Source organism: Hetaerina americana, unplaced genomic scaffold (assembly GCF_022747635.1).
Source record: "Hetaerina americana unplaced genomic scaffold, ioHetAmer1.1.p SCAF_7, whole genome shotgun sequence".
Lineage (NCBI taxonomy): Eukaryota > Metazoa > Arthropoda > Insecta > Odonata > Calopterygidae > Hetaerina > Hetaerina americana.
The window spans coordinates 28,741,221-28,767,361 of record NW_027287316.1 but is presented as its reverse complement, the minus strand read 5'-3'; the positions used below and the strand labels follow the sequence as shown (position 1 = coordinate 28,767,361).

General features: G+C 35.6%; 1 protein-coding gene across 1 annotated transcript in view; it reads left to right on the top strand.

Moving 5' to 3' along the window:
* Window positions 1-23,018, top strand: part of Gcn5 (Gcn5 acetyltransferase) — a 31,427-nt gene extending 8,409 nt beyond the window's left edge. Inside the window, exons 8-16 of the mRNA XM_071595590.1 lie at window positions 753-862; window positions 6,039-6,171; window positions 9,900-10,068; window positions 12,432-12,637; window positions 13,054-13,274; window positions 14,151-14,311; window positions 15,230-15,484; window positions 20,463-20,553; window positions 22,802-23,018. Coding sequence (XP_071451691.1) covers window positions 753-862; window positions 6,039-6,171; window positions 9,900-10,068; window positions 12,432-12,637; window positions 13,054-13,274; window positions 14,151-14,311; window positions 15,230-15,484; window positions 20,463-20,553; window positions 22,802-22,998 — 1,543 coding nt within the window. The 3' untranslated portion in view covers window positions 22,999-23,018. The remainder of the gene's footprint in view (window positions 1-752; window positions 863-6,038; window positions 6,172-9,899; window positions 10,069-12,431; window positions 12,638-13,053; window positions 13,275-14,150; window positions 14,312-15,229; window positions 15,485-20,462; window positions 20,554-22,801) is intronic.
* Window positions 23,019-26,141: the final 3,123 nt, after the last annotated feature.

The following is a 26,141-nucleotide window of genomic DNA, read 5'->3' as shown; positions in this document are numbered from 1 at the left end:
GTAGGAACAAAATATTTACTTGTTAGTTGTGCCCATCCAAAACCTACCTTAATCTTTTTGATTACATATTAATGAAAATGCAGTATACATTCAATGCACACATAATTAAACTTGTAAAAATATGTTGTATTATTTGATGGAAATTACTTATTCTGCTAGAATTTAAGAAATGAGTGTTATGTACAACGATTGTTGGATATTTTTTTATTCCAACTAAGTAATTCATTTAATAGCTGTTACTTTTGTCAACAGTTCATCTACTAATTTTGTGTTTACATAATAGAGGCATCGTATTTCTAATTTCTATTGCTGCAAACACCAGAGATAGGTGATTACTACTTTTGAATATTTAAATGCCAAAAAGTATTCAATATCTCAAATAATGATAAACTCATAGGAAATGCAGATATTGCAGTCTCTTACTCCCTTCTGCATCTTGAAGGACTACATCAACTGTGCATTGAAAATCCCCTTTCTGTTCTCTCTGTGTATTATTATTTTACTTGTCTTGATTTTTTTCATTAATGAATCATTGCTTACTTAAAAGAGCTTCATTTGCAAACAAGAAGAGGGCTTGGTGTTTATCTATTAAATTCCACACTGTGAAGATTGAAGGATTTATTTTGGTGGAATTTTGTTAATTTTTTAGAGTGTATTGGTAATTTTCTTTGGTCAAGGTTTAGTAAATGAACCAACATTAAAGCAAAGCAATTTTTCTAGCATCCAGTATATTCATGAATTCATTTTTATAGGTTTCTCAGTCTCCTGGAAGAAGAAATTTATGGCCAGGATTCACCAATTTGGGATCCTGACTTTAAGCAACTTCCACCGACGCATTTGCAGGGTCTCTCAGAGAATAAAGGTAAATCAACATTGATTATATTATCTTTAAACTTTTGTACTCTTATCTGTAGGTGTACTCTATGCAATTCCAGTTGCTACAAATTTAATTTTGAAAGGATTATGTCTGCATTGAAATTAATACTAAAACTGTGTGGGAGAATCTATATATGTATTTTTATGTTATTAAGGTAGACCGTCGACAGCACTTCATGGGGCCATATGTGCTAGTGAATGCTCTTAACTCATCAAAACTGAATAGGTAATGGAAATTGACAAAAAATTATCCGAAGCAACCATATATCAGGCTGTTTGTGCATTCCCCTAAAACAGCAAGTCAAATTTCACTCATTAATCATCTAGCTAGATGTACTGTATGGCTGGTCACATTTCAATAGCATGAATTAGATGCTCTATATGGGTAGCCACATTTTCATAACTATTGAAAAAAAATGGGAGATGCTATATTTTTTTCAAATATGGGAAAAATCAGAATGACTGAATTTTTTAAGAAGTCAGTTGTATGATGTTTAAATCAGGGCTTCGATGATGATGGTGCTCTTAAAAGCATTTCATATTTTGCCATAGGTCCTAATGTTTGCAAGACTTGGCAAAATTCATTACCAAATGGTATGGTCAGCTATATGGTGACATCAGTTGCCAGGGCACCAATGAGAGTCAAGTTACGAAAAAGTACTCAGTCAGATTCCAAGCACTATGGAAAAAAATTGGGAAAAATAAGTCTTGTTTATTGGGAAAATAAGGAAAAAGTTTAGAATGAAATTTTATTTATTTCATTTATAAACTATTTCCATTGAAAGTCTGTAACTTGGGTGTCAAACTGAATACATGATTTAAGGATAATGCATGTGATTTAAAATATAAAGACATTGGCATACAAGTTATGTTCAAAAGGTTCCCCATTTTTTTCTATAGAGTGCATCTAGTTTGTTATTTTTTAATCCACTCGGAGGCATTGTATCCACAGAAACTTCCCGAATAACCACCATCAACTATTATGTTGACATCAAGGATCGCCCACTTCTGTGTTAAGACCTTTAACTATGTTCTCTTTGGGAAACCCGCTCGTTGAGGACATTTTTTACAATGAAACTATACTGTAGTTGCATTCTTGGTTGATAGATGGTGCTGGCATCAAATTAATGCACTGTGGCTTAGATACTGTCTTCCATATACTCTCTATTTTATTCGACTAATAATTATTGTATACTACCAAATCAAAGCCTCCACATTAGGAAATGTCTTAGTTGTTGTTCGCATGAAAGAAAAACATGGGTTGGCTGTTATATATTTATTGAACAAGCTCATAAAAGTTCAATTCAAAAATAGCACAATTTAATAATTTAAAATTGGACGTCACATTTCAGGGCATATTTTGACAATAAACTTTTATGGAAGGAATCCCAAATTTTGGCCGGTGGCATTTAAGTCTTAAGAAGATGCAGATGTATTTTCTTGGTACTGGCTCTGAAATTAAGGAAGAAAATTATATTAGATTGTGGTTTTGCAATAAAATTTTGGTCAATAATACTCATGACCACTTTTAAAATAGAAGTATGTTTTTAATAATGCATGTTAATATGCACAATATATAATCAAGGCACCTACTCTATGCCCTACGAACAACTTATACAAAAACTTATGAAAACTCTGGTAAAGTTAAAGAAACTAAAATGACAATTTTTTAGCAAATATGAAAGTACCTGAATACCTATGTGTAGACTATTGGAAAGAAAAACTACAAAAACTGAACTAATCATACAACAGATGACAGACCATGTAAAATCAATTGATAAGTACATTTTATTCATCTCTATATAAAAATGATCAATGGACACTTCAGTGATAACTGGAAAGATGGTATTCACAAAAGCTGCATCCAAACTAGTTAGGCATTAGGAAGTATGCTTTTAGATGCCTAAATTTTTTATGCCTAATGAAAAGGCAGCTTGAGTTTGGACTCCCTACACAGAAGTACTACCCTCTATGTAGCTAAGAATAAGGAATAAACAAATGGTGTCTGAATGTAAATATTTGGCATAGATTGTACAAACATTTGTGTGTGGTTGCAAAACTCCATAAAGGTTTTTGCATAATTCTGAGTTACATTTTCAATTCTTTCTGCTGTCTTTTTTAAAGTTTTCCATTTCTTTCTTTCAATTTAGTAATTTTGACGATTTTCGGACTAGTTTTGTATTCCTTTTTTTTCCTCCTGGACTATATTTAACTTTTTATAATTATCAATTTTTTATATTTTACTTTAATTATTGGGTCAAATACTATTGAATTTCTATAATTTTAAACTTTTTATATTATTATATCATATTTTACTCAAGGGTAATTTTTCAGTTATTAATCCTTGTCAGTAAATTGTTTTAGGACATGATTTTTGTCATGTGTAGTTCATTTATATTTATGCAAACATTTCTTGCCAAATGTTTCCTATTTTTAAGTTAAGCTTAGTGTATGAATTAAATATTTATCATACAATTAGTCTTTGTCGGCACTTTTTCATTTTTGTTGGTTTTATTACTTTGTGGGCTAATTTAGTGAAATAGTGACTCCTTTAGCAAAGGTTTCGCTAAAGACCTATGATTGCCTAGTTGGATTCATGCAGAAAGATATAGTTTTACCAAATGCTTGCACTCTCCAAACACAGCATTATGCCAGAAGATCATTTTCCATAGTGTTTTTATACCAAAATAAGATTAAACAAAGGATGGATACAAAGATGATGTTCTTAGTCATTAAATGAAGTATTAAACAATGAAATATGTCTCTTCATTTCAAATATCTGTATCCAATAACTTGATAAAATAAATTTATTACAAGAATTAAATTGCTTTCATGCAGAAGATGCCAAATTTCTTTTGCCTAAGGGAAGCCTTATCTTTTCTCACCTCGAATTAATAAAGCCCTTTGTTTTTTTCAACAAATAAAAGTTTACTCTCTCAAAGAAATAACCAAAGTTGTGACCAATATAAATACCTAATAGACTCCCGCCATGGTGATTATTCTTCTGCTAGTTGTCTCGCTTCTTGCTTTTAGAATTGAGGTTGAAGTATGGCATATTTAGGATATAACTCTTGTATCCTAAATCTGGAGGTTGAAATAGGCGCCTAAATTTATGCCCTCTTGATGCCAAACGAGTTTGGACACCCTTTGAAAATGGCATCCTCCCTAAATCTGAGTGATTTAGGCACCTGACTGATAAGTCTGGATGCAGCTAAAATCAATTCGATGACAGTGGCACTTGAAAAATTGGAAATTGGCTGCTCCTGGCAGTATTGAGTTTCACAAAATAATCAAATTTTGAATTTTTTCATATTAAACTTTATTCCTCAACTAACAGTTTCGACACAGGCAACATCATCGCATGGCCTCCATGATGACATACCTGATGATGCAGCATGTGCAGCAAAACCGGTAGTGATGGAATAAAGTTTAGTGTGAAAAAATACAAAGTTTACCTGTTCCATGATCATGAATTTTCACAAACTAGAGCCTGAAACCATTGAATTAAGTATTGGGGTTATTAAAGAACAAAGGCAAATAGTTCTCTTCCCTTCATTGAATTTTTTTAACTCTTAGCCGCAGTGGTGCCCTGGCCAAGAGAACAAAGAAGTTGTTTGTAAGGACAGGTTGGACCTTGTTTCTCATCATCTAAAAGAAAGTAAAAAAACATCCCATTATAAATGAGGATCTGTTGTAAGGGTTGCTCTACCTTGGTCACCAGGATGAACCTCAGGGAATATCTGTACCACTTGAACACCCATCCATACAACTTCTCCCATCACTGAAAATCAACTCCTTTTATTGTCATAAATAGGGTCTTCTGCACTGGATTCAATATCCTGTTCTTGAAAAAGAGAGTAGAATTCAGTCAACAGATTAGAACTATTGTCCATCTTTGTCCATATTTTCTTGACCTTGTTGTAAACTAAATTATTAATTAATGCCATTTGTAATGCTGTCCAAAACTGCTGTGGGTTAGGGTTGTGATTAGCTTCACAGTTTTGCCTAACAACATTGGAAAAACTTTGGCTGGTTCCTAAATAAGATTTCTTCTGCCAGGGATCCAATAATGCTTGGTTTTCAACTCAGCCCACCTACTGCTTCAATGATATCTAGCCTACCATCCAGCGAAGGAGGGTGGATTAACTTTTTATTTCCCAGGAAACCTCATGACTGGATTTTGGTCAGGGCTGATTTACATTTAACCCCAAAAAGGCTCTCGTTTCTGACTGCCATTTTCAGTTCTCTTGTGCTGGTTACCCATCATCCCATTCAAGCAATCAAAAGTAGAATTCATGTTCATTAAGAGTTGTGCATTAGCCAGAAAATCCATTTCGAAAACATCTGCAGCAGCAAAAGAAAGATATATTTATGCTGAAAAAATCAATAACTTTATCCGTTTTGAGAATTATTAAACAAGTCTTCATCATATCAGCAATTTAAGGTCATTGAGATATATTATCTGTTGTCGTCCTCACCACCGGCTAAACATTTTGTAAGGAATAAAATCCTGGCAATCTTAACTAGATTGTTTAATAATAATATTAATTAGTATTCTTGAGTTTGCATAGTTAGCCTTCTTACTCAGTAAAGAGAATGAAATTTCCTACTCTGTTGTCAATATTCACCTGAAGATTTGTTACGAGTTAATTGTGATAGCTCACAGTGCTGCAATTACTGGCAACAGTTCATACAATTCCTTTCTCTTTCCTGCATAAGAATACTATTTCAGATGGTTAATTTAGGAAATAAATAAAATCAGTAATAAATATTCTCATAATGTTTGTCAGGATATTAAGTATTTTTTAATGAATAGCCGGTGATGATAGATGCACCTTGAAGACATATTGTTGCCAAGATAATGTGGCTTTATAGATTATTTAATGATGAATGAATAAAGTAGTAGATTTAAAATCTTGCATCCTTAAATATTCAGTTTCAAACTCAAGTTACAGAGTTTTGAAATGAGCAGTAGAAAATAAGATGCCATGCTGTCTTCGGCAGCCTCAAAATGTGTTTGCTTTCATACAGTGCTTCCTGTGATTTCTGAAGAAAGAGTTTACCTGACATTATTATAAAATCATTTCAATTTTCAGTTATTACCACTACAGTTATTTTCTATTTTCTGTGTTCCCTGCAATTTTCCATTTCATTTATTGTAGCTCCTGTCCCATCTGTGCGCAAGCCAGGAGAGTTTGAAAAAGTTACAGTGACCCCAAATGAGAAGGAATCATTCACAACAGTCAACCTGAGTCCTGGCTTTGGGAAGAAGCACCTAAGAACTGATGGAAACAGGTATTATACTATTGATTTACAGCAATTGATGCCTTGAGATGAATGTTGTTGTAAATGATCATATGACTGAATTTATTTTAGTAAATCCTCAATAATTCATCAGTAATTGATTTACTCTTGGAATCAATGGTCAAAACTGGACTTAGTAATAAACATTGCTGGTAGTATCTACATACAGGGCAAGCCAATTTCATTGCAGTAAATTTTCAGTTAAGGATATTAGATGAAATGGAGCAACTCTTCTGTAAACTGCCTCTATTGTTCTTCTCCCATCACACTTTTTCATTTCCCATACAATCTTCTATTGATTGTTTAGAAAAAATATTTCAGCCTCATGTTATATCAGGCTTATCATTCTGTGTTCCTCACATACCTTGGTATTTTTCTGCTTTCCCCTGGGAACCATCATCTTGAAGTCTTTAGCCCAATGTCCCTTTCTGTAAATCTCATTGCTCAAGTTGTTAATTCTTTCTTTCCTTTCTGGAATGAGAGTTTCTGAACAATGCTTGGCCCATTTTTAGAGCAACCATCAAGATTTTCTGCGCTGGTTTGTGACCACAGATTAAACTTGGGTCCACTCCTCAGAGACAAAATAGCAGTCAAAGCAGTGCAAACATGTTGATTCATCACCGCCAAAGAAGGTAAAGGCAATATGGTCGGCCAGAAAGGTGATAGCTTAAGTTTTCTGTGATGCAAAAGGGATTCTGCTGATAGATTATCTTCTAACTCGTCAACCATTATGGGACAATACTACGCTAACCTCCTGAATCAATTACAGCAAAAGATACTTGAAAAAAGACCAGGTTCGGCAAGGTGGAAAGTCATCTTTCATCAAGAAAATTAATACCCATATACAAGTGCCAGAAATGTGGCGTGGCAAGCCATGGCAAAAATTCATGAAGTAAGTCACCAACTGTTGCCTCACCCACCTTATTCGCCTAATTTTGGCTCAATCAGATTTCAATCTCTTCCCTAAGTTCAAAATTTTCCTTGGTGAAGCAAGCAAGCAAAGACAGCCAAAGTAGAGGGGTATTTTTTAGACCTGAAGGAATCTAATTTTGTAGATGGGATCAAGACATTGGAGCATCGCTGGACAAAGTGCATTAGTGTCCAGGGAGACTACGTTTAAAAGATAAAAAAAGTTTCGCTGAAGTAAGAAGTTGATTTCTATTCCATTCTGAGAACTTTTCAAATAACCCTCTTACATCTGTTAGTATCACAACGTTTCTATATAATGTTATTATCCATGCCTCCATTGTGCATCCATTAGCATATTTATGTTTTACATATCGTATGCATTAGGTGCATATGTGCTTACAAAATTTTAAAATTTCGCTATCGCCCGTGAAAAGATGTGAGTGAATGTGGCCTTTGTCAATATATTTTTTCATAACGGCCTCAAAATATGGAAAATATTACCTGTACAATTTAAGAAACTTCAATGTGAGGTAAATGGTCATCACAATTACATTATTTTGATAATTTGTCATATTGTTCCCATCATTTTCAAGCATATATTTCACAAAATGAGAGCCAATGTGCAAAACAGATAACATTTATGTTTAAATTTGAAATTTTGTTTATTGTTTTTTATATTATTTAAAAATGTAAATTAAAATTTTTTTATTTTAAATTTGTGATAAGAAATATTAAGTGCCTTTTGGCAGCTGACAAATTCATGCCCATCCAAATCATGGTGGGGCTTTTGGAAGGTTAATGAGAAAACTTTGGCTATCAGTGAAATAAAGGGAGTCAGAGGTTGGAATTCATAATCACCCCACCAATCAGGAGACCTAATTTGTTTATAAAGTACAGATTTGTCTATTTCACCTGTGCCTGGTGGCCCAATTTTCACACTATAATACATTCATAATAATTTTGTAAATTTCATTTTGTAAAAAACTTCATTTTGATCATAATCAGTTAATAATAGCAAAATTGGACCAAAACAAAAGGACAAGTTTCATTTCATTTTGTGAATACTACCTTGATCAAAAAGTTCCCGGAATAACCACCGTGTGGCGCTCCCATCGTTCCAATTTGAGTTCTGTTTTTTTTGTTAAATTGGTACATCTGTTGTTGATATTCCCTTTAAATCTTAGTGTCATAACTTGACATTTGCAAAAGTTACGTAGCCAAGAGTACATCTATCTCTGTGTGTGTTGGCGATTTTTTACAATTGCAGAAATGGATTTAAATTTGCAACAACGAACTTGTATTAAATTTTGCGTAAAAAACGGATTTAGTGGCGCACGGACGTTGGAAATGTTGGAAAAGTGTTTCGGCAACGATTCTCTAAAAAAAACGGTCGTTTACCAGTGGCACGAGCGGTTCAGAAGTGGTCGTGAGTCAATCGAAGATGATGAACGCAGTGGCAGACCATCGACATCGAAAGTCGGTGAAAAAATTGATAAAGTAAAAGAAATGTTGGTCAATAACCGCAAATTAACCATCAGAGAAATAGCGGAGGACTTGAACATTGCCTATGGATCCGCCCAAGACATTGTGGTTAATGATTTGGGTTTCCGTCGTGTAGCAGCAAAGTTGGTGCCAAAAGACCTCAATTTCATGCAAAAAAGAGACCGTGTTGACGTCGCAAAAGACATGATTTGCGAGGCTGAATCCGATCCCACATTCATCAAAACGATCATTACTGGAGACGAGACGTGGGTTTATGAGTACGACACGCAATCCAGACATCAGGCAAGTGAATGGCGTTCACCAAATGAGCCGAGACCAAAAAAACCACGTCGTTTTCAGTCAAAAAAGAAGGCAATGCTGACGGTTTTCATGGATTACAACGGTGTAGTGCATCATGAATTTTTGCCAGAAGGCCAGACAGTAAACAAAGAGTATTATTTGGGCGTTATGAGACGTTTGCGTGAAGCAATTCGCCGAAAGAGACCAGAAATGTGGGCAGAAAACTCGTGGATTTTGCACCATGATAACGCACCGTCGCACAGTGCTATCATTATTCGTAATTTTTTGACGAAAAATGCAACAAATACCATCCAACAGCCACCGAATTCACCTGATTTGGCTCCCTGTGACTTCTTTCTGTTCAATCGAGTTAAAAAACCATTACGGGGAACGCGTTTTAGCAGCCGAGAGGAAGTAATGGAAAAATCGCAGGAAGCACTGATGGACATACCGAAAACCGACCGTAACTTTTGCAAATGTCAAGTTATGACACTAAGATTTAAAGGGAATATCAACAACAGATGTACCAATTTAACAAAAAAACAGAACTCAAATCGGAACGATGGGAGCGCCACACGGTGGTTATTCCGGGAACTTTTTGATCAAGGTAGTATGTGTTAGAATTTGTATTATTTATTTCATCCCAGATGAAATAAAAAAGGATTGATGGCAGCTGTTGCTTTGGTTTGAAGATAATTGCTGTTATCAACGCAAAGGTTGATCAAATGAGCGAGATATGAGGGGCAGTTCCATTTACTGTTCTATCAGATGCTGCGGTTTCCCATGAAGACCTATTTTATGAAAAATCAAAAAGCTTGGTTGAAGGGTAGATGGTGCCCTGAGGTATCCCAGGCTCTGATCTCCTGGGGCCTTCTAATCTGCAGCCAAATTCTCTATGTATACCCCCTTCGTGAAATACTTGAACTGCAAAAATGTCGAATCTCTTCATTTAGTAGAAAGGATAAATCTAGCCTGTAGAAGGTTATGCTCATCTTTTTTTGAGACAATTCAATTTCTTCCATTTCAAGCGGTGCTGCTGCTACCACTGTCATTGAGAAAAAGGAGACCAGTTCGGAGGTTACTCTTCAAAGTGAAGCCAAGAGGAGAAAGGTGGAGGAGGGAGAGGATGTGCCAGAGAGTGTGGTTGCGGACATCATCGCAGTCATCACAGACACCAAGAAGATGGTGGGGCCAGAGGTATGATTCATTTGCTGATGGCATTGCAGAGTGTCAATAAGAATAAGATAGTTTCCTACATGAAAGAATATTCATTTCAATTATTGTATCATGTGCTACCTTTGTGAATTCATGCTAGGGAATGAGAAAGCTGTACTCACCAAAAAACTGTCAAGTGTATTTTTTTAGATTACTGAAAGGGGAACTCTTCTTTTTGACCTATTTTTAAATTTGAGCTTAGTGAAATTCTAGTGGAAATTATAAACACTAATGAGATAAGGATTGGTCTGTGAATATGACGTACATTACATGCATACATAATGTGAACAAATGGCAATATAACTATCAGATTTATTAGGTAACTTTTGAACCAATCAATTTGAGACTTTTCATTCAGTACGATGTAAATGGAGTAATATGGGGTATCACATACAAATAGTATAGTCCAATACCCTTTCAGTGATAACCCCTTCAGTTCAATGTAATATAAGCTTTTTAAAGGTTGTTCAGTATGAGAGGATTTTGAGGTAAAGACTGGGATTCATTAATCTTAATTTTTCAACCTGCTATTGCCATGATTTGCTTTCATTCATTGTATATTCTATTTTTTTCTTCTGGAGAGAGCACCCTGGAGATGTTTCTCTGCGTCTCCTGTGCTGTTGTCGAGTTGGTTATGCTGTCAAACCCCTTATTTGCATTATCAAAATTTACATTTATCTGCAATTTACATTTTTATCCAATCCCATACAGTTTCCTATTTTTCCAAAATATGTGGAACCCCATATTTACACTATTTTATTTTCAGTGTTCCCGCTATTTGCATCACTATGTGCTGGATTTCAAAAAAATTTACATTCTGAAACAGTTACTCATGAATCTCAGTCTTAATAAAAAAAACTCTTCTAGCTTGGTTTCATACACATGAACTTAAAAAAGACAAGAGCAGGTGGAATGCGAATGGTTTTAGCAAAAATTTTGAATTGAGGGGGCATACTAATGGTTAAAATGTGAACTACGAGGGTCATCCGGAAAGTAGTACCCGTTCGTGAAATAAAGACACAAAAGTAAATATTAACAAACATAAAAAATTTTATTTGAAAGAGGATACTTTAAACTACTTCTCAACATAATCTCCAAGCAAATTAAGGCATTTGTCATAACGTGTGACAAGTTTCTGTATTCCTGCTGCATAGTCCTTCGCCGCCAGCTCATTGAGATACAGGGTCACTCATCTGTAAGCTTGCGAGGGACCCACCTTGCACAAATTTTTGCATAATGCAGATGGTGTTTAACAATTTCATGAACAATTGTTCGAGAAACATTGGGAAAATGCTCACAGATGTCATCAATTGTGACGCGCCGATCGTTCCTCACGAATTCGTCAACTGAGCTCACCAGTTGGTCTGTAATGACAGACGGTCTCCCCGAACGCTCATCGTCGTGTGTGTTCCCCCTCCCCATGTTGAAGTTGCGACACCACCGCCGAACAGACGACTCGTCCATTACATTGTCTCCATACACCTCCTTTAATTGGCGATGAATATCACATGGGCGAACGTTTCTTGCATTGAGGAATTTAATCACTGCCCTCACTTCACAACTGGCGGCGTTCTCAATTTTTTTAAACATTGTAAACAATCACAGAAACAACACAGGCAATGCTAGCGTCACGCAACTTGGCTCAGAGAAGGCAGACAAGCCACTGAAGCTATCTGACCTCGTCCAGCGGCTACTCGCGTCGTCAGCACTTCATGCGGCACGAACGGGTACTACTTTCCGGATGACCCTCGTACATAAACTTGTAATCTGTTTGTCAGGAAGTGTTTTGTGCAATGAAATCAATGCATAGTATGACTTGGAGTTAGTTACATAATTTATGCATTTTAAGAATTTCTGAGGGAGACTATTCACATCTCACACAAGGTGGCAATAAGAGGAATTAAAATGGCGTTGGCCTGAAAATATTGAAGCATGAAAAATTCAAGAATTGGTGACAGCTGGGATGATTTGTACTGCCTGGACACAACAGATATAACAGTGATGGGCTATTGAATAATAAAAAGTATTGAAACTTGCTTTATTGCATCAAAACTGCATTGAATCAAAAATAATTTTATCTTCTTCAAAAAATTTTGAATTTGGGTAATTGTTTGCACTATTCAAACTAAGTCGCTCAGATTCTCATGTTTTAAGTTTTCCTCGAATACTTAGAAATGTAAATATTATCCTGCTTGAAAATGGAAAGAGGGGAGGGAAGAGCAATGTCAATAGTCAAAATTCTCCTTTTCCGACTGTTTGCCTTATCCCGCATTTTACACTTTTTTCTGAAATCCATAGAAAAGTGCAAATAAGAGGTTTTACTGTATTTTCTGATTTTTTTTCAGGCAATATTTGCTGAAAATGCAGCTCGTGATGAAGCTGCAAAGCAGGAAGAGCTGCGGGGAGAGATAGAATTCCATGTTGTTGGCAATTCCCTGACTCAGACGGTATCAAAACGCACAATGATGTGGCTTATAGGGTTGCAGAATGTCTTCTCACACCAACTACCTCGCATGCCTCGGGAGTACATCACCAGGCTCGTCTTTGACCCGTGAGTTCCTACTACTGATTTAGTTCACCCAAATGCTTCTTTGTGCTGTTCAATGGATTGGTATTTACAACTAGTGAAACCAGATTTACATAAAGGCAGCCATCATCACTGGCTCAGCAAATGAGATGGACATTCTAAGCACTGAATAGATTACAAAAAAGTGCCTATTGCTGAAAGAAAATATTTTTGTTCTCATGATAATAGCCTCCATTGTGTAAAGTTCCATAAAATGGGAACAACTTTTCAATATCCTGATGACAATAATAATTTTATGTTCTCATTGCTGCCATTTTCACCTTATTTGCAGCTGATGGAATTGCTGGAATTTTGTGAACTCCATCAAAACATTTTATTAGTGATTTTAAGTTTACTTTAATTCCTCATGCCATTCTTTTGTGACTTTCATATCCTCCCAGGAAGCATAAAACACTTGCATTGATCAAGGACAACAGGCCAATTGGAGGCATTTGTTTTAGGATGTTTCCGACCCAAGGCTTTACTGAAATTGTTTTCTGTGCAGTAATCTCCAATGAGCAAGTTAAGGGCTATGGAACTCATCTAATGAACCACCTGAAGGACTACCACGTTCGACAAAATATCTTTCACTTTCTCACCTTTGCTGATGATTTTGCCATTGGTAAGATTCCAGAAATGTTTTTATTTTATGTAACCCAATTTTTTGTGCTTCTTACTTTCTATATTTTCATTATTATTATTGGATGTAAATGGTTTTGCAGTTAAGATAGATTTCATGAAAGTTTTCTTGTTTTATTACTGTTTACTTGTAGACATGTGAAATGAAGCTAAACATGCCTCTCCATTGAATTGGTACCTTTTCTTTTCAATAATGACTGATTTCCATTACGTGTACACTATTTAGCAAAGCCGATAAAATCATTTGAGATAAACATAATATCTTTCATAATATTCTGTCATATTTTAGCCCCTCCAGATTGAATACTTTGTCGTCTTGTTTCTCTGTTGTCTCTGCTTTTACTATGGAACAATATAGCTTTGAGTGTAGGGTAGTATATGGTCCAGGAATTAAGTTTAACTGTATTATAAACCAAATATTTCAAATAAAAAAAAAATAAAATTATATCATTGATTTAAGAGCTATGAATGTCTTACTTTTATATATATGAACTATTTTTAAAAAAAGCATGTTTCAGAAAGCTCTCTTGAAAAACTAACATTTTTCAGGAGAGTTTTTATACATTCTATTATGGCAAGAAGAGTTTGGCATGTACTGTCTCTAGTCGTGATAGAAAGAAAATAGGACCATTGCTATAATAAATTGACCTTAATTACTTCAATTTTCAAGTAGCACATATATTATGTGTGTGGTTCAGCTTTATTTCATGGTATGTCAGATATTGCATATAATTTTTATATTTTCTTCATCTGAAAATGTATGATGCAATTTTGGTAGTTCATATTTCTGGTTGTAATTTATTGTTTCCAGTCATGCCATTTGTTCTCCTTTTGTTGTATATTTTTCTTTCTCTTCTAGGTTATTTCAAGAAGCAAGGATTCAGTAAAGAAATAACTCTTTCAAGATCACATTATTATGGATTTATTAAAGACTATGAGGCAGCCACTCTCATGCACTGTGAGCTCCAAGCCAATATTGTGTACACTGAATTCACCGCAGTTGTACGGAAACAGAAAGAGGTATGGACAAACTGGTTTAATGCTTGTAAACACAGTTAGGAATTGAATTCAAAGTGCCGCCAAGAAAATCAAGATTCAAACGGTGATATATTGACTTTACGTTGGTAATTATTTTATTTGGGAAGAATTATTTTAATTGGGGAGATAATGTGATAGAGAGAGAATGTTATGCAGGTGTTTAAGGGAAAGGAAAAGGATAGGCATATTGGACAGTATGAATGGAGGTTGAAAGTATTTGGAATCGAAGAACGGTTCAATGTAATGTGGGCTGTAATGGTTTATCATGTTAAATGAAGCTGAGAGATGAATTGGAGAGGTTCAGTCTGTATTCATTTAGAACCTACCTGAGATGGTGAACTACCATTTAAATTATAATTGATAAAATCCCTGTAGTCATTTATTGGAAACAAATGATTTGTGAAAAAATTTTAAAGTGCTCTTTAATTTAGTTAGGTATATCATAATGGTGGGTCGCGATAGTTACAGGGGGTAGAGCGTTGGACCGCTGACCGGAGGGTCCCGGGTTCGATTCCCGGGAAAGGCACTCTGGGCACCTGCAGCTCCACCCAAGCTAAAGTGATTTTTCGGGTACCAGATCTTCCTGGGAAACCATAACCAGCACTGGGAAAGGAACTGGCCCCCCTACCCTGATGTGCAAATTTCACATGCCATCGGGCTTAGTACTTGGTGAACTCAACCATCACCTACTAAACCGACCTTCGGGTTGATTACTGTGTTTATGGTTTTATATCATAATGGTAATTTTGGTGTAACATGGTGGTTTTGAGGGAATCTTATGGTTTTTATGTATTTTTATTCCTGAGTAATCATAATGATAATGAAATTTCCCTCTTTTAACTTTATTTTATCAAATTATATGGATATATTTAGAGCTAAATGCAAAATATCTTTTGTCAGATTGTGAGAAAACTTGTGGAGAGGCGGCAGAAAGTGGTGCAAAAGGTCCATCCTGGCTTGGCCATCTTCAAAGAACAGTCTGGGAATCCAAATGGTGGATGGTGTAAAATACAAATTGAAAACATCACTGGAATCAAGAAAACTGGTTGGCAGCTGCCTGCATCCACTGGACCCTCATCCACTGCAACCTCCAGTGACACTAAAATGAGTGATAGTGAAGGATTACTATCAGCACTCAAATCCATTCTCAACCAGGTGTGACTTGCTTATGGGTTTTGTTTGTTCTTATGACTCCATGTTGTGATGCATTTTTGGTGCTTTCATCGCCCTCTCTTTTCCAATACATCAATGATGTCCACAAATACTTATTTTCTTCCTCCCCATTCCTCATGTGAAATCCTCTCTGGAGCTTACCTTACCAAGACTTCCCTTTGCCATACCTTCTTATTTTTTTAATGATTGAAACAATTGGGAAACTCCCATACTTAATTCTTTGGCTTCCTCTCTCCTCCTAAGAAATTTAACACCCCTGCATTTGTTCTCCTTAGATTGTGGTTGAATGGTTTGAATAATCATTTATGTACAGTAATACATTTTTTTAATATAAGCATGGTAGCTTGATACATACGATGCTTGGCAGCTGACTAGGTTTCGAAGTTCAGCCCGAACTTTCTGGATAACTCCAGGGAGAATAAGGAAAGGGACAGACTCCCTGGCATGTTACATTCTGATGGAATTTCACTGGATTGTCTCCAACCTCACCAATGAAACTGACCAACGGGTTAAATTATTTGGTTGGTCTATCTACATGTCGTCATTTACAATAGTGTCTGAAAAAACTAAACAGCCCAAGGGCTGATTTATTACGTATGAGAGTAGAGCTCACCTTACACCATGCCACACTCATCTTTTACCAAGTCTACAGGCCAATGCCTTTCCTTTGGCCACCTGCAGTTACCAAGACAGAATGGGTGCTCAGAAAATCGTGCAGCCTTTCCCGATTTTTGTCAGATTATTTCTGTATTATTTTTTTATAATTTAAGTTGTGTATTTGTAGTTCTTCTATCATATCTATTTTTATTTTTTTTGTAATTTATTGTTTTATATTAATTTTCATTTCTGACACTTCTTTTAAATTATCTAACACTAACTTGCTAATTTTTTTCATTAGCTGGTGTAATTATCAATGGTTTGGGTTAATATTTTTTCTGCATAATATTTTATGGGATTTGTTGCTTCCTATTAAACATTTTTCTATGACCCTACAATTTGGTCTCCCTACTGAGAATGTGGTCTGCTCCTGATGCTATACTCCGTAGGAAGAAGGAAATTTTGAGGTCTTTAAAAAACATGCTCATTATGCAGCTGGGAATTGTGAACAATTTAATTGGAGAAAAAAACTTTCGGCCCCTTTTGTTTAAGAGACAGTTAAATTTAAAAAACCATAAAATACAATCCAGATTTAATTTCTGTGTAACATAATGGAATCATTTGAATAGGCATGTGTAGTCAGTTTGAGGGTGGGCGGGGTTAGGAAGAGATAGAGGGGTGAAGGATGTTGGTTGAGGGTGGGGGAAGAGCTGTGTGGTGGGGCTGAATATTTGATATGACTTACAACAAAGGAGGGCCTTGGCAATGGAGTGAACAGTGAGATTATTGTATTGTGAGGAGAGCTCCACCAATGATGACCACCATTTGGGTTAATTACTACTACATTATGTTCCATTTAATCTCTAATAGCTCATGTAAAAATCAGTCCTTTGTTCTCGGTGAAGTAATCTGTGTATGAGAGTTAAGTTTCATAACAAATTAAATATTTAGTAAGCATAGGAAATGGAGTTTTCCTTTTGAAGCATAATTTCTGATTCTGTCTCTGACTCATCTTCGTGACCTATCCATGTTCATGTATACCTTGTATCAGAGTTTTCACATTGAAATTAACAGTTTTTCTATCCACACTCATTCTTCAGCTGACTCTATCGTGAAATTTTGTTTTGACACACCTAAAATTTATCTTTTATCGGTGAAATTATTTTCTTTTTGTCCCTAAAATGTTTACACCATCGCAGTGTGATGTATCATGTTATTTATTATTCCAAGATTCAAATTCCCACAGTTTATCTAAATAAAAAAGAAGATTGCAGATGGTGTGCAATTAACTGAATTTCGAATAAGGTTTAGATCATAAAATAACTTCAGCATTGAATTAATTGCCTTATTTTCAATCACCTTGCAATATTCCTTATCAGTCTAAAGAACTTTTCTGTTTCTGTATACAATTGCATATGATAATTCTGATCAAACATTAATAAAGAATACAAGGGCGGTTCAATAAGTACCCATGTTAGAAATGAAGAAATCATTTTTTCAAAAACATTTTTTTTATTTTTCAACATAGTCCCCTTTTAGAAAGATACACTTATTCCTACGTTCTGGCCATTTTTTTAACCCCTCCAAAATATAGGATTTGTCGAACTCTCCAAAATACACCACTGTCTCTGTGATAACTTCCTCGTTTGAGCTAAATTTTTTCCTGCAAGCCATTTCTTCATGTTAGGTAATAAGAAAAGTCGCAGGGAGCCAGATCGGGTGAATACGGGGGGTGTGGCAGCAATTTATAACGTAGCTCATGCAGTTTGGCGGCGACAACTCCGGATTAGCTTGTTGTCCACCGTGAGCAATCGCGGCAACCATCGGGCCGACAATTTTTTCATCGCCAACTTATCATGTAAAATATTAATTGCCATTCCGGTCGACACACCCGCAGCCTCTGCTACTTCGTGCACTTTCGTTCGTCGATCAGGGAGAATCATGGCGTGGACTTTTTGAATGATTTCCTCGGTAACCACATCTGCCAGGCGTCCTGGTCGCTCCTCATCAAAAACAGATGTTTGCCCACTTTTAAATTCGTTGAACCAATATCTAAGTGTTGTCATGGATGGGGAAGTGTCCCCATAAACAGCATCCAACTTTGCTTTTATCTCTTCGCATTTCTTCCCATCCAAAAACAAAAAGCGAATTACTGAACAATACTGCTCTTTTTCCATCATAGCAAAAATCACGAAACACGCCTTACTTGAATGGCTGCCAAATCCAAACTAACCTTTATATCAGTCTGAAATTTGTTTCACCATTGTTTGATAGATGGCAGCAAATTCATCCCCTAATTGGCCTCAAACGCTCGACTTTAAACTTAAGAAAATAATTAAATTTCCTAAAATATTCTAAATACATGATATAAAAGATAAGATAAAAGATGAGATAAAAAGTAGTGGGAAGAAATTTTTTCTAATGTGACTGTACGTTGTAGTACACAGGTTTGGTGGTGAAGGCTCTGATCTTCAACATGCCTCAAGCACTCGCCTGTGAGGGTTAATTCAGATTAGATCATGTTTTTAATGGACCCTTGCCGAGTGATTCATTACGAGCGCAAAATGTAGTGAACGATTGAACGGCAGCCTGCCATCAAATTTTTCTGTCAGACTGGGTAAATTGGCCACGGAGATGTTGGGCATGACTGGCTAAGTGTTCAAGGATGAAAGTATTTCACAAACTGCTGGATTTGAGTGGCACAAGCTCTTCAAAGATGGCCAAGAGGGTGTGGAGGACGAGCAGTGCGCTGAGCAGCCGTTGACATCAAGAACCGACAAAAACATGAGCATAAAGTGCTGAATTCAGATTGGCGGTTAAGTAAGCACATTATCTCTGATCATATTGGCATTGACAAGATGATAGTGGACACTATTATCACTAAAAATTTGGCCTTGCGATAGATCAGCGCTAAACTCGTCCCGAAGGTACCCAGCCACACCTAGTCCAAGGTAACAGACTACCTGATGAAAAAACGGCATCGAAACGATTCCATAAACCCCCTACAGTCTGGACTTGGCACCAGCAGACTATTTCCTATTTCCAAAAGTGAAATCCTCCCTAAAAGAACTCCACCATAGGACCTCAAAGAAGCTTGCACAAGTACCCTTTAGGATATTTCAGAATCCACTTAACAGGAAGCCTTCAAGTCATGGAAAAGCCACTGGCAAAAGTGTGTCGATGCTTAAGGGATGTACTTCGAAGAATTTTGAGGCATTGTAGCAATATCTAAAATAAATCCATTTTACCAAAACTTTTCCCGTTACTATTTATACAGATCTTATATAATGTTCGTGGGGAATCATGAAAAACTGGCTCTCATCAGTTGGAGCTTCTATGCTGTTTGTTCTGTGTTAAAATAAAATAAGATAGAGTATTGCATTAATTGGGGTACTTAATCCAACAGGATGAAGAATCAAGCGTTATTGAATGCAGATATCCTTGACTAATATCAGCCAGGCTATACATTTGAGAAATTTTTAGTGCAGATGAGGATCACACAAATTTCTTTCGATGTACATGTTATCTCACCAGAACCTGTTCCCAAAGGAAACCTTGCAATTGATCAAATGCAGCAAGATAAGCTTTTTGTTTCACTTTAAAAAACAATTTGCTTCTAGTTCTTGCAAATTATAATGTACTTCATGTTTACATATGTACAGTTTATTGTCCTTTTCCTCTATCCCTTTTAAAAGCAGCGCAAGGTCATTGTACCTGGAAATATTATTGGAAGCTTATCTGATGATTAAGCTCAGTGAGCAAACCAAGATCTTATAACAAAGCATATTGAGGTGGAATTACAAATTTAGTTGTGTTTACCATAAAGGTATTACATCAAAACATGTTGGAAGCTGTTTCATGCATGTAGTATTTTTAAGGGCCACACGGCCAGCATATGCACAACATTCATGCCCTGGCTTGGATGGAGACCTATGACCTTTCAATTGGCAGACGAGCACTACCAGGCTAACATAGGTAGCAGAAATGAACCTCAGTCTTTTCCAACAGTGATCATAAACATATACTCTCATGGTAGTGACATGCTTACTGTTATGAATCCTTATTATTTGAGATGAGTTTTTATTTACTACTGCATTCCTTTTTTATCAAAAAATGTGTGCATATCCTAATACACAGCATGTTTAAAAAATGAATGAAAGTAATTTTTGTAAGGAGATTTTATTTATTTTTTACCATGGTTTGGTATAGTAATTTAATGTGGAAAATATCATGTTTCTGTATGGGTAGTCAATTAAATGAATGATGAATGGGAAATGTAATTAATTGGATACTTTTTCATAAGGTCTTGTATTGTTGTTTGTTGTGAGAGATTTTCTATTAAGAAAAGTTCTTTCCTCAAAAGGTGAAAAATCACAGTGCTGCATGGCCCTTCCTGAAACCAGTTGACAAAAATGATGTACCAGACTACTATGATCACATTAAATACCCAATGGGTAAGTGAACTTCTAGTGAATTATAGATTTATGAATTCAGTTCAGTTTTGTCAAACTTAGTAAAGGTTTGAGTTTATATTCTGTTCTCATGAACTTGTCTCTCCTGCCCATTACATAGTTGAAGATAGAAAACAATTCAGCTGAAAAGCATTTCTCATTTAATGATATGTGGCCTCTTGATAAATAAGATTGAGCTTTGTTTTTTATTGGTGTATGATATTGATGCAGACTGCCCAGGAGGTAATCATAGGAATTTTAATGCTCACTCTCAAGTGACTTGAAAGCTTTAAGCTCAAAGTACATATCTTTTTAATTGGATGACTTAAAATAAAATAATCTCATATTCTAAAGACATGGGGAACATTGACTGGAATTCATAAATATTTGCTAAAACTATAGATATTCAATTTCCCACAAACATTATATTTTGTGAATGAATAATTTTATTTGTGGCTAATTACATATCTAAATTTTTTAGCAAATAAAGTAATCACAGAAAGTGACCAATATTCTTCATACATTAGATGAAGAAATATTTAAATTTAAATAATTTCATGGTATGAATTAATAATTCATACAAGTGCCTTGGAATCATTATTTAATGATCTATAATTTAATGTTTATTCACGTTTTAAGTAGACAGAAACGAAACTACATACTCAGTAAATCCTTGTAAATACATAATTTCTTTAGGGGAATTTTATGATATCACAAATACAAATCAAGATTCCAATATAAATGTATACCACCTTATTATATTTGTTCAGTTAGAATTTTGATTAGAATGAGGTTTGAACAAATATCTGCCCCTTCAACCGGTTTTCTTACTCACTTCAATGAAACCATATCTTCTTTCAAGGGGTACAAATTAATGAGGCTTGACTGTAACAAGAGCCATGTTTGAAATTTGGGAGGAAAGCATTGGTTTCAGTCCGAATCAGGGGTGGTAGTTGCTACAGAATGAATGAGTTTCATTTTGACCTGGAGCAGAACACAGATAGGGGGTTGGTATTTTGTTTCATTGTAGTACAATGGGAAATATACTTTGACTTGAAACTTTATTCTTGGAAACAAAATGAAACTTTTTCTCACTCCTTCACACTTGGTTGTCAGTATTATCCTCAGGAGAATGGTGATGTGGCAAAAGAACCAGTGGTTTTTGCCAAATGCATAAGTGACTTAAATAATTGATTTAAACTGCATGATTACCCATAAGGTTTTACATGTACCCCTATAAATGAAATTACTCGTACCATATTTCCTGGGCCATAAGATGCACTGTGATTTTTTGGGTTAGAATTTACAAAAAAATACTTGGCAAAAGATTAATGATATTTTGTACCCTTAGGTGTTTTATGACCGGGTTTCCCAGCAATTCTTTTTTGATATTTTTGACCTAATTTTCGTACTTGGTATGAGATTTTTACTGTTGAAGTCACCTTAATATTTTGCATTGTCCCCCCATATAATCATTTCTCCTTGTCCTTCATTGTGCCGGTAAGCATGGTAAAGTTTCCAAAACAGTGCTAAATATTTGCTAGAAAGTGTACTCATTATTTTCCTGTGAAAACGTTTTGTTAATGAACTAGATTCAATTTTTGAAGCTTTACTTGAAAAAAAAATTCATTAGAATTGTAACAGCAAAGATTATATTTCATTTCTTCTGTATATAACTTATCATTTTAACCTGTTAGAAAAATATCTAGGAATAGGAATTTTATTACACCTGGCACAAGTGTGCTACACCATTGTTATTTGTACCAGAGACTGTTTACAAATTAAATATTTCTATTCAGTTAACAGTTAAACTTACTATACCATATTTTATTTAAATTAATTTCTAGTCCTTGGCAGCACATTTAAATGTGTGGCATTTAGAGTTTTATGAGCTGTGAAAAAATAATGGATCAAATATTCTGGCATAGTATAATCATGGGAACTGGAAGTTATTAAAAAAAAGGCTGATGTATTGGAAATCGCAGGAAAGATAGGAAAGGTTTCAACTGTACACAACTCCCCACTGATTTCATTTTCTAAAATAAATGCTTAGACTTGGGAAACTAAAGAATTTCTTTGCAAAATTCAACTTTGATAATTTGCATTGACCTTAAGTTTGTATTCATTTTGGGTAATGAATATCTTAATATATCAGAGAAATTAATTTATTCACAGACATAAACTATATTGAGGTTCTTGTGATCTAGTAAATTTACCTCCTCCCGCTTAAAATTTCATCGACCATTTTCAGATCTAAAGACCATGGGAGAGAGGCTCAGGGCACGCTATTACCTGGCTGGGAAGAGGCTGTTCATTGCGGACATGACGCGAATCTTCACCAACTGCCGCCTCTACAACAGCCCTGACACAGAATATTATCGCTGCGCCAACGCTCTTGAGAAGTACTTCCAGACGCGAATGCGTGAGGTGGGTTTGTGGGACAAGTGATACCTGGAGAACTGGGGGGGAGGGGAGGAGGAGGAGGACCGGACAAAGGAAAGTGGTGCCATTGGCGCTGGTGCCTCCACCAGTGAGCAAGGCACGAGTGGATGTTCGAGTGGTTTTCAGGGTCCATCTTCCCGGGGGCTCGTCCTTGGGGATGGGCATAGTTTGGTGCCTGGTGCTCGTGTGTCCTCAAAAGCTGCTGTCAAGGCTTACCTCTTGGCGCAGGAAGCAAATGAAGATGATGACGAAGATGAAGATGAGGAGGAGGAGGAGGAAGAAGAGGATGAGGATGACGGAGAGGTGGTGGACCTGTTGATGGAGGAGCGGGGAGAGATGCATGCAAGTGAGGAAGAGGAAGAAGAAGAAGAAGAAGAAGAAGATGATGAAGAAGAGGAAGAAGAAGAAGACGAGGAAGAAGAGGGGGAGGATGAGGAACAGGAAGACGAGGAAGTCATGGCAGGAAGTCAAGGAGACGTCATATCGCAATATTTTGGCTACGAGCACGAGGAAGAAAGTGATCAGAATTTTGGAGAGTAGTGCCACATTTAAAATTCAAAACATTAAAAAAAATGAGGTAATAGCTCCAAGGTAATGACAGTTTTATAAAAAAAATCACATTGCATCCATTGTACACTTTCGTCCTGGCGTGCAATTTGTATATATATGTACATGTATGGATCTGTAGCTGAGCTTTATTGTCTGAATGTTGACTTGTTAAATTGAAGTTTTTTTTTGTGAAAGTGCTTTCCTAATCTGCAAATATGTGTGTGTGTGTGTGTGATGATATGTGCACTGTTTTTTGCTCTATGTGAGAAGACAAGAGTGTTCTAGTTCAATGATAAGAGTCATAATCCCATGTGCATTTTTATTAAAAAGGTGAATCAGAAATCTGTATTAGTCCCAAGAGGAATGATGAAAGTATTCTCCATTATAGGACTGCATATATTGTGCATTGAGTGACTCTTAAAGAGAGCATTTTTTTCCAAATCTCGTCAAAAAGTAAAAAAATGTAATATAAAACTACCTGTGATGTTCCCCTTCATTGAATTATTGGATTGTTGTGACATGATGATTGAATGCTACCCTGGTGCTTAAATAACTTAGTGTATCAGTGTGTGTTTATTCAAAATGTTTGCGGGTATGCGTTTATGAGGTAATAATTAAGAAGTGGACAGTTAAGGGACCAATGAATTTGAAAAATGTTGCCAAAATTTCTCATCTTGAAACATTATATGACATAAATGCTTTATGTCAAAGGTATCAGGAGTGGGTATCATTGTTTTGGTTAGTATTTTTGGAAAGTATGCTCTTGTAGATTCTGTTGATAAGACTGCTATTTCTGCTGGTGTTCTTTTCTTTTATTTATCTTAAAATGTAAAGTAATATTTGTTAGTATCATGAGATGGTTGCATTTCATAGACAGCATCAATTCAGGAATTGAACCATAATAATTGTATGCATGATATTTAGGTATTAATGAAGGTGTATAAATAAATTGCTCTCAGATGTATCATATTTTGAGTGTAAGTTTCTCATATTACGTGAGAATATTTGGATTGTAATTACACAGCTGTGGCCTTTCAGAACAGAGTCATAGATTTGAAGGACACACTCATTTGGTTTGATGTTTTATCCAGTTTTTTCTAACTGCAGTCAAAATCTCTTCTCCCCAAAATGTCATGTGTCAGTCAAAATAGAACTAATCACTGATTCCAATGTGTGATTTGTGATAGGAAAACTGTTTTCTTTTGGAGGCTTCAATTGGAATTTTTTTCCTCCAGTAACTGAGGGTCATGTAAGAGATTTTGGAATGCATTTTTACTCCTCTTCTCCCATTGAAATGATCGAAGGTCGATTGGTACCCTTTGCCTGGGTGCCTTGTTTTGGTCACAAAGGAAATATCTACGCTTCAGCAGTACATGCATATGCTTGGTGGGAGTACAATTTCAATGGCTTTGCACTGACAAGGCATAGTCCATCAGCAAGGGTTGGAGTAGGGTGTTCTTGACTGAGAAATTTGTCACACTGTGAAAAAAAAAGGTTAATTTTGTTTCAGATAACTATACGTTCCCAATGGTACATGTATATTTTAGGGTTTGATTCAGTAGTGGCTATTCCCATGGAGGGCATGTGGATAGGAATAGTAATACATTATTTACTTCAAAATCTGTGTATTCCTAGAGCCAGCGAAATATGATTGAAGACAAGTTATAAAAGATTACATTCTCTCTTATAAATAGATCAGTGGCTCTAGGAATACACATCTCTTTATATCTCAGCCAATACCTCTCACATCATCATTTCATAAGTTACTCTGATCTATGTACTGTTAAAAATTGTGTTCATAGGTGTGTAAGTCTGTGAGTAATTGAGCTCAAAACTTCTATACCTTATGATTATTGAAAAAATGGAATCTCATTAAAATTTCACGATCCATAAAAAGAGTTCAAGTTATTTTTTATCATTTTATATTGTTTGTATTCTTAAAAATTGTCACTTTGATGAATTTGATGGTTTGATACTCTATGAAAATTCATAATCACTAAATAAATAAACTTAGTATTTTTTCACAGAAAAACCTAATAATGCTGCCGGTTTCGACGCATAGGCGACATCATCAGATAAATGATGATGTCGCCTATGAGTTGAAACCGCTAGTATTATAAAGTTTTTGTGTGAAAAAATACCAAGTTTATTTATTCAGTGATTGTCATTTTGAATGTTTTTGAAGATTTTTGAGTTTATGTTAATATCTTGAAATTACTTCATTTGGTGTTTTTCCTCATTTTCTAATTCTCCTTGTATTTAGAAAGCAACTCCTTGCTGAAGGCATTAGAATGGCATCAATATATATAATTTTTGTAGAACATGAAAACTTGTTTTGGTGAAACTAACCTTGCATCATTGATCCTGAAATGGGAAGTGAACTCAAGTTTTTATTTCTCATGTAATAGAGGGGGCAAAGTTGATGAATATGGTGCTGGAGAGTATGACAGGATTTTATGTCATGTACATCTACCTAATACCCCGCAGGCCACCATAAGGGCATGGGGCAGGGAATGTTATGTCACCACCCATGAGAATGAAACCTCATCTATGGTTTTCAGTATATTCATTTAGAAAATGGTAAATTGGCATGGGAGTGG